The sequence below is a fragment of the Schistocerca americana genome, chromosome 7 (assembly GCF_021461395.2).
Source record: "Schistocerca americana isolate TAMUIC-IGC-003095 chromosome 7, iqSchAmer2.1, whole genome shotgun sequence".
NCBI classification, from domain to species: domain Eukaryota; kingdom Metazoa; phylum Arthropoda; class Insecta; order Orthoptera; family Acrididae; genus Schistocerca; species Schistocerca americana.
In genome coordinates, this window is record NC_060125.1 from 98,002,710 (window position 1) to 98,018,383 (window position 15,674).

Here is a 15,674-nt window from a genome sequence, read left to right on the forward strand (position 1 = left end):
CTTTATCCAAGTTATTCTAGAGAAAATCATTTTATGGACAAATCCAAAAATATCTAAACTTACAGCACAGTATGCACATGATCACTGGCCCTATCTGCAAGACATTGATGTCAGTGAACTGAAGACACTAACTGGTGAATTAGTGTATTCAGCCACTTTCAAACGAATCGATTTACAGCTTCTTTGCATCCGATGGGATAGGCAGATGCACTGTTAGTAAAGAATGACTTCTGTTTTTACTATCTGCATTGCGATTTGACAATCCAGATGATCAGGAGAAGACAAAGAAAGTAGACAAGTCAGCAGCAATTTCACAAATCTTTCTATGTTTCACTGAAAAAAGTTAACTTTCCTACCCTGTAGGTGCAACAGTGTAAGTTCATGAGATACTTATACCTTTCCATCAAAAATGTGTGGTAAGAATGTACATGCCAAACAAACTGACAAAATATGGCTTGAAAATTCAGTGCTTGACTGATGCTCATATAAATTGCTTGTATAATGTGTACATTTATTCTGGAACAGTCAGTGATTGTCACACCCTTTCAAACTACACCGAAGAGCCAAAAAAACAAAAGCTGGTACACCTGCCTAATATCGTGTAGGGTCCCAGAGAGCACACAGAAGTGCTGCAACATGACATGACATGGACTCAACTAACATCTGAAGTAGTGCCGGAGCGAACTGACACCATGAGTCCTGCAGGGCTGTCCATAAATCCGTAAGAGCATGAGGAGGTGGAGATCTCTTCTGAACAGCACATTGCAAGGTGTCCCAGATATGCTCAATAATGCCCAGTGGAAATGTTTAAACTCAGAAGAGTGTTCCTGCAGCCACTCTGTAGCAATTCTGGACATGTGGGGCATCACATTTCCCAAGTTTGTCAGAATGCACAATGGACATGAATGGATGAAGGTGATCAGACAGGACGGTTATGTACATGTCACTTGTCAGAGTCATATACAAACATATCAGGGGTCTCATATCATTACAACTGCAAATGCCCCACACCATTACAGATCTTCCACCAGCTTGAACAGTCCCCTGCTGACATCAAGGGTCCATGGATTCATGAGGTTGTCTCCATACCCGTACACGTCCATTTGCTCGATACAATTTGAAATGAGACTAACCCATCTAGGCAACATGTTTCCAGTCATCAACAGCTCAATCTCGGGGTTGGTGGGCTCAGGTGAGGCATAAATATTTGTGTCATACAGTCATCAAGGGTACATGAGTGATCCTTCAGCTCCGAAAGCCCATATCCATAATGTTTTGTTAAATGGTTGGCACACTGACACTTGTTGATGGCCCAGCACTGAAATCTGCAGCAATTTGTGGAAGGGCTGCACTTCTGTCACATTGAACTATTGTCTTCAGTAGTTGCTGGTCCCATTCTTGCAGGATCTTTTTCCGGCCACAGTGATGTCGGTGATTTGATGTTTTACCAGATTCCTGATATTCACGGTATACTTGTGGAATGGTCATACTGGAAAATCCCCACTTCACTGCTATCTTGGATGGTGTGTTCCATCGCTCATGAGCCAACTGTAACACCACCTTAAAACTCACTTAAATATCAATACCCTGCCATTGTAGCAGCAGTAACTGATTTAATGACTGCAACAGGCGTTGCCGACCACAGTGCCATATTCTGCCTGTTTACCTATCTCTGTATTTGAATACACATGCCTGTACCAGTTTCCTTGGCACTTCAGTGTGCAAGAAAGGTCAGTGTTTCCATGCAAGCTGTTCTTCAATTGGTGAACTCTACTGAAAACTCATGAAGAAGTGTTACAGGTGACAACTGGTACTCACTAGTAGAACTTGTCAATGAATTTTTGAAATAAGGCCTCACATATGTCAGCACTCTGAAAAGGAGACACCACAGCAGTTTCTATCTAATATGAAATGAGGAGTTAAGACCAACTGTATATGATTTTACAGAAGACATGACACTTGTTTCCTTCTTGCACTAAAGTCAAAAGCTGCAATACCGATCTCTTCTGTGCACCATGCAGTAAACAATGATCCTGAATCAGGACAAGCTGAGATCATCATGCTTTATAATATGACAAAAGGTGGTGTGGACTGTCTTGACCAAAGGTGTGCAGCTTATTCTTCAAGTTGCCAGACAAAAAGATGGCCTTTGGCCACTTCCTTCACATTAGTGGATGTTGCTTGTGATATGAATTCTTCTGTGATATACAAAGCTTATGTAAGGGCAGAAGTAATGACAAGATTAATCTTCATGTAGAGTCTAGCAAAAGATCTGGCTGAGCCTCATACAAAGCATAGACTTTCTACACAATGCTTGCCATGAGAGCTCAGTGACACCACAAGAAAATGCTTCACATACAAAAAGAGCCACAGACATTGCAAGAACAGTTTGAAAAACGAAAAAATGTCCTTTTGCCCACCTCATCTGAAGAGGAAAACAAGATTTCCCTGTCAAAATTGTGACATTACTACTGGTTTAGAGTCTGCTTGGAAGATCTGCATGAAATGCATGCAAGTTGAAAGTGATTGAAATATGATTCAGGACCTCATAAGACTAAATAATTAGTTTGCACTACTACTTTTAAAAGTAAAATGTGGCAAAATTTTTCCATTTATTGAATTATGGAGTGCACCAGCCACTCTACTCAAAAACAATGAGCAGTAAACCCAAAGCTGACTTTGTATCCAATTTCTGAAAAATGGGGTGTGTTTTTCCAACTAGCTATTTTGCTAATCTGTACTATTATCTCTCCGATGATAATTTGCGAGTTGTTATTTTTGTAATGCATAAATTACAAATACACAGCAAATTTTGCTGTTTTTTATTTGTTTAAATGTTTAAAATCTTGCATTGTTTAAAAACATTCAAATATCCACAAAGCCTACTTCTACGAAGTGTAATGAATGTCGAGGGTTAAAGGTATCTATACAGATGGATAAGTCCACAGTGATCAATGGGATGAGGGTAAAGACAGCAATCATAATTAGGGCATTTAAGACAATATTATCTCAATGATGTATTGCTTCACAAAGAAGTACAAAGGTAAACTAGTTCTCTATTCAGACACAAGAACTGTCGAGGAAGGGGTTTATCAAGTGAAGGACAAAATGAGGCTAACTCTCTATCAGCTGTGTGATGTGTGAGGAGTAAGTGTTAAAGCATTCATAAGCTGACAGAGTCAACAGAATGGTGCTCAGCAATCTGGCGAGGTTCATTTTTCTGTCCTAGCTCAAGTTCCACAGTTGAGAAATTCTGTGGGAAGCACCTCTCTAAGTTGTAATGCCAAAAATTTTAATACCATCAAACACATTTGTAATCATATCTTAACATTTTATACATATGCTGTACAGTAATTTCTTAAATGTTCCAAACTATATATAGTGGGCCTTCTCAAAGTTTAATAAATGATTAATGTCAGTGGCACATCCATTGAGAGTTGTTTGGTTGATTGATTTGGGGGAGGGGACCAAACAGCGAGGTCATTGGTTCCATCAGATTAGGGAGGAATGGGGAAGGAAGTTGATCATGCCATGCCAAAGGAACCATCCCGGCATTTGCCTGAAGTGATTTAGGAAAGTTTACCATCAACCTAAATCAGGATGGCCGGACTAGGGTTTCAACCGTGCCCTCTAGAATGCGAGTCCATTGTGCCTACCACTGCGCCATATCACTCTGTCCCATTGAAAGTCCTTTCAAAAACTATTTATTCATAACAATATTTGTTTTACATGCATACCAAACAAATCCACCATCTGGCAGTATCACTGATCAAAGTCATTAATGCACACTAGTGAAAGCAAATGAACTAAAGATGGAAGTTTAGGAGACACCACACATCATCACCTCTTAATTAGACAACTGATTTGTTAGCTCATGGGTCTGTCATATTGGTTTTGTGATATGATTTTGTTCTTTATAAAAATGTTGCCAAAAATTGACATAGATCAATTAGTTACACTGACTAAAAACAGTACTGCAGGAGTTACATTGAGGGCAACATACATTAAGTGGGACAAATTTATGAAAATTTATTTACATATTCCTTTTAATTTTTAAACATGCTAACAGAGTTTATTTCTAAACAGATTAAAATCCCCTGCATGTGTTTAGTGTGCAGTCACTACTATAAAAATCATTTTATGAAATTCCACTTGTCTTTCAGATGCTTCTTTATAAACAAATCATTTTCACCATCCTTGAGTTTAAAACAGTTATTGATAAATATGGCAATTCCACCTTGTTCTGTATCTACTCTGCAGAAGCAAAGAGCTGGCTTGAATCCTGTAACACCTGTTGCCTCTCGCTTGCATCATTCGTTAGTAGCATGGAACGAAGGCATCAAGCTCACATTAGTATCACTGTGTGAGCAGAAATTATGGGTGATGGACTAATAGGGCCATATGCTTTTCTCTATTAATTAACATCTGTTGTTTGTCACCAATTTCTGTGTGACAAATTACCTATCCTATTGGAAAAATGGAAATGAAGTCCCATGCTTCTTGACAGAGCATAGGGGAACAGTGCGGGAGACCTCACCACCATACTAGGCAAGGCCCTAATGCAGGTGGTTTGCCATTGCCTTCCTCCAACTGTAATGGGGTGAATGATTATGATGATGATGATGATGATGATGAAGACAACACAACAACACCCGGTCATCTCGGGGCAGATGAGAATCCCTGACCCCGCCGGGAATTGAATCTGGGACCCTGGGCTCAGGAAGTGAGAATGCTTCCACAAGGCCATGAGCTGCAGACTACCTACCCTATTGGACAACATTATCCTTAGGAAGACGATGGTTGTGGTTTTGTAGGATAAGACATCACTCTATTGTCTACAGCTTGTGTGACAGTATCAAACACAAACATTGGTTGAGAAGGTCTAGTAATGTGGCAGCCTTTTCAGCTGACTGTAATCCCTCTCATTTCTGGTGGTGAAGAAATTTAAAGACATTGCTGTGTTCAAGACCCATTGAAAATGGACACACATTAGAAGAGCATGAGCCTCATGCATGTGACCATGTTCAAGGGCATCCAAGACAGGTCAGATGAGTTCTTGATTCTTTATGAAAGATGGCTGAAGTAATTGTAAGAATGAGTGCTAACCGCATTGAACATCTCCAACAGCAGTAGTAGTGATAGTAGTAAACAGACAAATGACTATCATAGGACAGAATGGCCAATATCTCAACAAGGTTTTGTTTCCAGACTTATGTTCACAGGATGTTTCCCTCTTTTTAACAAGTGCTATCTCCTATACAAACACGGGATACTTTTACAGAAACACCCCATATGCTGCACAGCTAAAGCATATGTCAGGCAGTTTGAGGCTTTCTGATAGACTCATGGGTAACCCTGCAAATTAAGCATGTGCCCTTTTTCCTGCCCTTGAAGACTACATAACACATACACTAATTATATTGCAGTATAACAATTTTATCAGAACTTATAATAAAGGGAAATTGGTAAAGTTGGTACATACCAGTAAAAACCCACATTTACCACAGTTATCCATTTTTGAGTAATAATTACTAACTTACCAACATTTTATCTCCAAATGTTACACCAATTGTTGGTTTCCTGTCCATTAAAGCAAAAAGTCTAGCTGCAGCCATTTTGGCTGTGCTAAAATTTGGAGCAAATGCTAGTGATTGTCCAAGCATCCATGCACCAAAAATCATTGCCTCAGAAACCCTGCAGGAGTAATTAAAACACTCATCAACAAAGTAGTAACACTTCACTGACAGTTTAACATGTTCTCACTAGGTACCATATTATACAAAACTAGGTGACAAAACCCCCATTCATTTTTGTAGATACATTCAGCAGCATATGTGGATATTGTCTACAGAAGGTGATTCAAACAGAGTTAGTACCAAAGAAGTAACAAATCTCAATGTCCTGCACAATGTGGCAGTTTTTCATGTATCTCAATGTTTATGACATCATATCTCCTGAAACATGTGTGGTATCATGATATAATTTTGTAGGTGCATTTAGCCTCATATGAGGAAACTGTCTGCAAAATTTATTGTGAATAGAATTAGTGGCACAGAAATAACAAATTTAAACATCATACAAAATGTAGCAGTTTTTCACACAACTCATTGTTTATGATGTAATATCTCCTGAATTATGATAGGTAGGTGGTTCTTGCCCCAACAGCAACTGCTGCCTGACATCAAGAGATGTGTGTACTGCTGAATTACGATAGGTAGGTGGTTCTTGCCCCGACAGCAACTGCTGCCTGACATCAAGGGATGTGTGTACAAGTTCAGTTGAAATTGGTGCAGTAGTATAGGCAGAGTTATGGAACACACACACACACACACACACACACACACAAACACACACACACACACACACACACACACACATTTTTTATAATATGTATAGATATCTTCCTCTCTACAAGAACTATATAAATTTATTTTGTAAGGAAAACACACAAGACCTGTCCCATAAGTATCCAACCTAACAAAGTAAACACAAAAATTTAGGGAAAAACATCTTTATTTCTCTACATAGTCTCCTTTCAGCAGCTTTGATACCCTGTTTCCCTGGACTCTACAAAAAGTCTGTCAGCTGCAGATTCCATCTCTTCATTTTTGGTAGATTTACCACCAAGCCATTGCTTCAAGTTTGGAAAGAGAAACAATGAGAGCAGACTAAATCTGGTAAATAGGGTGCATGAGTAAGCAATTTGAACTTCAATCCACTGACTTTGGACATGGCAATAACTGGTGCACTGTCATGATGAAGCAAAACAGCCCCCCCCCCCCCCCCCCACCCATCAAACATGACAATTTTTGTTTGATTTCATCACTCAAATGCTCCAATAACTCTACATTGATTGCTTTTTCTTTTTGAAAATAATCAACAAAATTATCCCACACTCATACCGAAACAATGATGCCATGACCTTGCCCACAGATGGAACTGTTTTCACCTTCATTGGAACTTACTGATCTTCCCCTTTCAATCCACTGTTTTTACCGTTTTTTCCTCTCAGGTTTGAGGTAATAGACCCATGTTTCATCCATAGTTATGAATTGACACAAAATGTTGGCTGTATTGCAGAGAAACAGCACCAAACACTCGACTGAAGCATCCTTATTATGCTGTTTTTGTTCCATTGTGAGTCAACGTAGCACTCATCTTGACATGCCTCACTCATGTCCAAATTTTCAGCTAGTATACAATATAAAGCACTTTTTGAAATACTCGTACATCTTCTGTCAATGGTCATTCAAAGCCATTTTGTGACTTTTCTTCACAGTTTCTGACATGGTCACCTCATTTGGTTGACAACTGCGATGTTCATCTTGGCAGTTCATACAGCCTCACTTCAACTCTGCCACCAGATATTTTGCTGTTGTAAATGAAGGAGCAGACTCCCCAGAGTAGAATATTATTCAGCTCTAGGTAGGCAAGTGCCAACCAGGAGTAAGTGAAACTAATGAAGTAAGTTACTAAGCGAGAAGGAAATCAGCGACTTCCAGTTGATAGCACTGAACTAAAGCAGTAAATTACTCCAGGATTACTTTTTCATTTTCTTCCAAAGTAAATGTGTTTACTCCATTGCTGATGGAGAGCACCACTGAATCGTACACTAATATGTTAGTAACTTAAGGAGGAAAGAAGGCCAAAATTTACTCCTAGGCAGTAGTAGGAGTAAAGTATGAGAGTAAGGTGCGATCTTTGAGTTCTGCATTTTAAGTGTCGAATTCTATGGATTACCTGAACTACGAAGAATATATGGAGATGGAGGAAGAGGTGAACATCCCAAGAATGAGGGTTGTACTGGAGAGAAGAGACCCATTTGTGATGTATAGTGACAGTGATTTCAAAGAGTGGTTTGGGTTTCGTAAGGAATCTTTTGAGTTGCTGCCTGGTATGCTGGAACCATTACTGCAGCATAATTCTGACAGGAACCATGCTTGTCTCCTAGGCTGCAACTTCTTTGTGGACTGCAAATCTTTCGCACAGGTACTTATCAAATCATAGTTGGGGATCTCATTAATATTCGTTGCACTACTGCTGGAGGAGCTTTTAACAGTGTGATAAACAGTTTAATTACCTTAAAGCCACTGTATGTGTCCAGGCCACAGAGCCAAGAAAGTATATCAAAGAACAAAAGGGAACTGGAAAGAAATGGTGGATTCCCAAACGTCAAAGGGGCTATAATTGTGTACGCACTTCTGGTGTACAAGCAGAACTATACAGAAATCACAAGAATTTCTTTTCTATCAATACACAAATCATCTGTGATGCCAATATGAAGAGTTTGAACATGGTAAGCCACTGGCCAGGTTCCACGCATGATGCACACATTTGGACCAATAGTAGAGTTGCTGTAGAATTTGAATAGGGACAATATGATGGCTTGCTTGTTGGAGATAGTGGATATGCTCTCCCAAACGTCTTATGATGCCTGTGCTCCAAGCCCTCACAGAAGCCGAACAGCACTACAATAGAGCCAAAATTGCAACCAGATGTGTAATTGAGCGAGCGTTTGGTGTTTGAAAGAAATTTTTCCAAATTTATCTAAAAAAATGTGATTTAAACCAAACAAGTTTGGGAATGTTATTGTGGCTGCTGCAGTTCTACACAAGTTTGGAATAGATGTTAGAGATGGGTTTCACCCTGATGCTGTGGAGGTGAATGACATTTGCATTTCAGCCAGAAGCAGATGCTTCAGACCAAGCTGTCACAAGGTCTATTACACTTAAATGCTTTAATTAAATTGTACATAGTTTGCTAGAGACTTTTTCTTCTTAAATGAATAAATAAGCTACCAGATTGTCACTACTGCAGTTAAAAGTGACTCATTTTATTTATGTGTAATTTCATTTTGTTTCTTAAATTATTATACAAAGTCATGGAATGTTTAGATTATTTCTAATAAAAATTCTTATTTTATAATATTGCAAATTCAGATAAACATTAGAATGTGGTATTAACAAAACTTAGTACTGATGATAAACACAAATATTATGCCATACAAGGAACAAGAACATATAGCCCACTTGAAAAAATATTGAGGAAATAAAAGATGTTTTACACATATGAATATTTTCTTATTCATCCACAAAACTCAAATTTCTCGAGCACATTGGCCTGAAGTTTGCTCCATTATGTTTTGAACTTATTCATCATTTTCATTTTAAGATTATGCTCTTCTTCCACGATTTCTATTTTTCTTTCTATTAATAACACTTTTTCATTGTATTCATCTCACATTAAAAACATTTTTAATGAATGAAGCTCATCTGCTTTTTTCAAAAACTCTCAGTTTTCACTAAAACCATATGTTCTCTCCCCCTTTAGCTGGGCACATCTTCTGATTAGGTCCCACCAGAGAATGCAGGTCAAGGTTCATGACTATGGGATAAAGTTCCACCTTCAGCAGTTTCACTGCTACCTTCAAAGCAGTTGTCATCATCAAAGATGCTTGAAAGTATCACATTGTCTTCAGATGTGTCGTTGTTAACCCCAGCTATCCCCTTGAAAACTTGTGGGATCATATCAACAACCATTTGGCTGATTTGATTTGATTTTGACAGGGAAGCTAAAACAGCTTAGGTCTAACCCGCCACTGCCCGCACCGAAATCGAGTTTATTGTGCGGTATCGCTCCCTGTATATCTAGTAAAGCCAACCAATGCCCTTGTGGCGCCGATGAGGTCGACACCAGTATCGATCCGAATATCGTCTTTGAACTAAGCTAAACATTATCTTTGTGCAGTTCCGCCATCCAGTTCTTTGTAAGCCTTGCTTGTGTAAAGAGGTGAATAAATGAACTCCTGATAATAAGGCGTTGTTTGGTGTAACTGACCCAAGCATCCACCTCACTGGTGGCCCTAAGTTGTAATGTCTTCTGTTTTCGCCGTTTTACTGTGTCCGCGGACCCCACGTTGGTTATTTTTGCGTGTATTACATCAAAACTACTTTCGAACAATGGCTTCGGCCCAACGCATAATGCTGGATTTTGTGATCGACATGCATCGTGTTGTGGGCGATGTACATTAGCCAGGACTGCAACACGATGCCTCTCACTCGACGATTACGCTGATTTTGCTGGACATTTTCGAGCCTGCAACAATAAGTGAGGTTAGGAGTGTGCATGACTCCGGCTATCAGACGCCTTTGTTCCCACCACATGTGCCCTCCCTCATCGACGGTGCAGTTACCTCTTACGGATCTCTGTGCAGTGTGGGACCAATGCCGATTTCTGCAGATGCTTCATTGGACAACCTACCACTGCCAGGACAATGATTCACCATGCCGCAATCCATGCAGTACCATGCGGATTCCTGCCACGTGGCCGGAACTGCTTTGTTCACAGGTCAACCTCCTCAGCACCCGACCACGCCCGCGCCTGCCTCGGTTCAGCATCAGCACATGCCTTCCTGCTTTGATACCTCGGCCGGCAACAGGAACAATAGCTTGTTATCTGTGCCTGACCTCCATCTCCGTCCTACTGCTACGCCTCAGTGTTTTGTGCCACGTCATTCACCTTATCTGCACACCATTTTGAGTGGAGTGACTATGAGCAGTGAACATTCACACATTCCGTCTGACGTTCGACATCATTTTCCACACTGTGCTTCTGGACAGACCGCACCTCCGCAGCCCCCCTGCAATACAGGTGGCTCTGGCTCTGATCGTACATCGAGCTTTCTGTGGACTAGCACGCGTTTTCCAACTTTGAACTTTTTCTCACCTGTCGCCCTCGCGCTGGCTCCAGTCGAAGGTCCGCTACCGTTCTCGGCACATCTTGGTGCCTCATCCATGTCGGTCTTCCGCGACACGTCAATGCGAACACACCTGCAACATGTTGAACTTCTGCAACCGCAATCGACACATTACAGTGTCACACGCGGCGGCCTTCCGCGTTGCGACAGATCATGCTCAACCACAACGTGTCACCTTCATGTTGCCACTCGACCAGCTGTCGTTGCCACATACCCTGGAGACACACACTCTTGGAATACTGCAGCAACAGGGGCTCGTTTCAGGCAGTGCCCCCACAAATTCAACTCAGCCTATTCTTCTGAACATTCTATAATGACGCTGCCGGCGTTCAATCCCGACAGGGCAACAACATGCTTAAAAATTGTGGACGAAGTGTTCGACCATTTCAAACTCAACGTATCAACCAGATTTCTGTGCCTTATTACCCACTTGCACGACCAGGAGGACTTGATTGCTGACCTGGTCGACACCCCGGACTCAGCTACCCGGTACACTCTGGCCAAAAAGACAGTTCTACGTCGGCTTGCGCGCTCAACTGAGACAGCAATATGCAAGTGCTCCACGTCAAGCAACTAGGCAAGACAAACCTTCCCAACTCTGGAGATGGCTACATGCCCCGGTCAGTGCCGATCTACTCTCCGACACAGCTCTCCTCGCCACCTGGTCAGGTAAACTATCTCCTCACATCCGCTTTGCTCTGGCTCAAAAGTCTCCTGAACCTGTCAAGCACAGAATGACAATTGCTGACAAGCATACTTCACAGTAAGCCGTGAATTCAACTACACTACACTGCTCGGGTTCAATTTCCCACGTCGTCTCACTCTTCGCAAACTGCAAACTCGAGTGGATTTTTTAGTGTGCGAAATTGACGAACCTATACTAGGCATTGACTTCTTGCAACACCACAAACTTTCACCAGACCTAGTGCAAAACACCGTGTTTCATCACCCGTCCAAAACTCACTTCCCCTGTGCTCCCCCCCGTGACACATTGGTTCGGGCTCATCTCATACATACATGCTCGTCTCTATCGACGACGTTACAAGAAACAACGCACAAGTGCCTTGTCGAGCTTGAAAATGTCACTCGCCTACGCAAGGAAAACTTCGAGCTCTCCCTCCGGCTCCACAAAACTCATCTCCAGCTCTCAGACGCAGCAAAGGAATTACAGACACTGCAGCAAGGACAAAGCAACGTAAGTAAGTGCACCGAATCTGCTTGTAGTCCCAGAAATCGAGTCTTTGTGTGCTTACCTCCCGCTACCCCTCGCAACTGTGCTATCAAGTCTACCACAGCATGTACTGACAGTTCCACAGGACCACACCCCCCCGACACAGCAGCATTTGACACTCAGCCGGACATGAGTGCGCATGCGTGACGAGCGTCACACGTTGCCGAACTGACAGCTCCTACCTCTCCCCTCGTGGACAGCACCTCAAACTTTCGAACAACTGCGCACCACCGTACGACCGCAACTGACAAAACAAACAGTGCACTTGCGCCTAGTGCTTCACCCACGACCGTGCTGCCACAGACCGTGCCCTTGGACAATGGACTCACTAACACTTCACGAGCTCTACCGAGCTCACCCGACCATGATGTCACTGCTTCGGGCCGGCGGCCATCTTGTCACATTAACTCCTGGGACACTTCGCCGCCTCGGCTCCCGTCGGATCCGCCGAGTGGCTCCGAACACCATGACCACGCCTCGCCTGCCCCGCCCGCCACACACTGTACACAAACTGGCTCCTGTGCTGCCGGCAACATTTCCGTCGTCACCAACGGCATGGTTCACAAGCTTCGCCTGACGCCAGGCCCCCCGATCTCCAGTAAACCATGTCGACTTTGCCACAAGCGCCTCTCCGACCGTAAAAAGCAGATTTCTGAACTTCTAATCTCCGGCATCATTGAACCCTCTGCCAGTAGCTGGTCTACACCCATTCATATGACACCCAAGAAAGACAGGTCCTGGCGCATGTGCGGAGACTACCGTCGACTAAATGCACAAACAATCATGGACACCCAATATTGCTGACTTGACCAGTTCCCTCGCAGGTGCGACCACGTTCTCGGTCATTGATCGCAAATGGGCCTACCACCAGATCCCCGTGGCACCTGAAGACATCGAGAAGACAGCAATCACCACCCCAATCGGGTTATTTCAGTTTCGATTCATGTCCTTCGGTCTGAAAAATGCAACCCAGACCTGGCAACACTTCATCAACGAAGTGCTATTCGACCTAAAATTCTGCTTTGCATAACTTGATGACATTCTTGTGTTCAGCTCCTCTGTCGAGGACAACATTTGACATGTGCAAACTGTTATGAACACTCTCATGGCAGCAGGCATCGACACCAACCAGGACAAATTGCAGCTACATCAACCAGCTGTCACTTTTCTTGGTTTTCAGGACTCTGCCGACGGCATTTCACCGCCCCCTGAGAAGGTGCAAATGATACTAGACCTACCCAGACCTTCGTCATTCAAAGTGCTCCGGCACTTTCTGGGGATGGTTACTTATTATCGCTGACATCTACCTCGGGCTGCGGAGATTCAGGCTCCACTGACGGATGCCTTGGCAGGCACCCACACTTCTGGATCTCTGACCGTTCCATTGTCCCCTGCTATGACTGACTCTTTCACCGCCCTCAAAAGTCTTCTTGCTGAGGCCTGCACCATCGCACATCCTCATCCCAATGCGCAGCTTTTCATCACCACAGACGCGAGCGATACTGCCATCGGCGCTGTCCTTAGCCAGACACTCAACGGCCAGACTTCGCCTCTGCAGTGCTTCTCGCACAAGCTCACCAACACACAACGGAAATATTCCACGTTTGACAGGGAGTTGCTCGTGGTCTACGAAGCAATCAAGCATTTTAAAACTGACGTAGAGGGACGCCTTTTCTATGATTTAATGGACCACAAGGCCCTGGCTGCGGCCATTACAAATCCGCCAGCAGACCTGCCTCCTCGCCACTTCAGATACATGGACTTTATATCTCAGTTCACCACCGATGTGAGACACATAAAGGGTGCTGACAATATAGTTGCTGATTTCCTTTCACGAGTCGACGCCGTTCATTCACTGTTAGACCTCTCTGAACTGCCTACCCTCCAACCCGCCGACAAGGACACACAAGACCTGATTTCAGACTCTACCTCTTCACTATACTATCTCTATACTACTACACAGTGATACATTGTTCGTCATGTGTTGACCTTCATCCGGTGCTCATGACACAACCTCCGCCATTCCCTGCCACTTGGTGAAATGTGTTCCCCTCTCGCCCGACGTCGACCTGGACATGCTTCATGTGTTCGCCATGCCCACCGGAGACATCATCGTCGTTCCTGCCCTACAAACCGCCGGCCTACCTGTCACCACTCGACTAGTATGATGCCTGGCGTGCTTCAACGACTTCCAGGTTCGATAGCCGGATCTTCCTTCATGACATCTATCCACTCAGCTTCCCGACGACACTGTCGAGCTGACCGTTGTCCAGCTCCCGCGGACCACCCCTGCCGATGCCATAGCCACCCCCCGAGGTGAACACCAGTATCGATCTGAGTATCGTCTTTGAACTAAACTAAACATTATCTTTGTGCAGTTCCGCCATCCAGTTCTTTGTAAGCCTTGCTTTTGTAAAGAGGTGAATAAACGAACTCCTGATAATAAGGTGTTGTTTGGTGTAACTGACCCAAGCATCCACCTCACCCTTAAATAGTGCAAGGAGTCGCTTCACTAGTTTTTTTGTCAGACACAATTTCTTCAGGTCTAGTTATCCTGAAGATTCTGTATACCATTTGGCTTATATCACTGATCTTCATCTCACCTACTTCACCGCCAGCTTGAAATTGTTCTCAATTACATTTAGCTTTCATTTTCTTTGCTTTCAGTTTCATGTCCTTCCAAATTCCTTTAAGCTGCACTTGTGATCTTTGTGTAAGAGCTTATGCATTGTATTCAACGTGTATTTTTTCCGAAGCATCCTTTTTCCTTTCTAGCATGTTGACATAATGCTTTTTAGATACAATAGTAGTCATGTGTTATTTCATTATTTCAGCAAACCGCTCTTTTTTTATTTTCTGATATGTTTTTTTTTTAATGTTTCTTGGCTACCTCCATGTTGCTTCTACCTCGTATCTCAAACTGCCGCTTAAATTAATACATGTCACCAACCAACATTGGACGTTGGTAGCTGTAGGTGGTGGGGTTAACAATAGATTCATCCATTAATAGCATATTTCTTTTTCAGATCTTATCATTACCATGAACCATGGACCTTGCCGTTGGTGGGGAGGCTTGCGTGCCTCAGCGATACAGATAGCCGTACCGTAGGTGCAACCACAACGGAGGGGTATCTGTTGAGAGGCCAGACAAACATGTGGTTCCTGAAGAGGAGCAGCAGCCTTTTCAGTAGTTGCAGGGGCAACAGTCTGGATGATTGACTGATCTGGCCTTGTAACAATAACCAAAACGGCCTTGCTGTGCTGGTACTGCGAACGGCTGAAAGCAAGGGGAAACTACAGCCGTAATTTTTCCCGAGGGCATGCAGCTTTACTGTATGATTAAATGATGATGGCGTCCTCTTGGGTAAAATATTCCGGAGGTAAAATAGTCCCCCATTCGGATCTCCAGGTGGGGACTACTCAAGAGTATGTCGTTATCAGGAGAAAGAAAACTGGTGTTCTACGGATCGGAGCGTGGAATGTCAGATCCCTTAATCGGGCAGGTAGGTTAGAAAATTTAAAAAGGGAAATGGATAGGTTGAAGTTAGATATAGTGGGAATTAGTGAAGTTCGGTGGCAGGAGGAACAAGATTTCTGGTCAGGTGACTACAGGGTTATAAACACAAAATCAAATAGGGGTAATGCAGGAGTAGGTTTAATAATGAATAGGAAAATAGGAATGCGGGT

General features: G+C 43.0%; 1 protein-coding gene across 3 annotated transcripts in view; it reads right to left on the bottom strand.

The window, feature by feature from the left end:
- Positions 1 to 15,674, bottom strand: part of LOC124621951 (multidrug resistance protein homolog 49-like) — an 891,132-nt gene that overhangs the window by 25,997 nt on the left and 849,461 nt on the right. For all 3 annotated transcript variants that reach the window (XM_047147468.1, XM_047147470.1, XM_047147469.1), the window contains one exon: positions 5,541 to 5,694. In XM_047147468.1, coding sequence (XP_047003424.1) covers positions 5,541 to 5,694 — 154 coding nt within the window. The remainder of the gene's footprint in view (positions 1 to 5,540; positions 5,695 to 15,674) is intronic.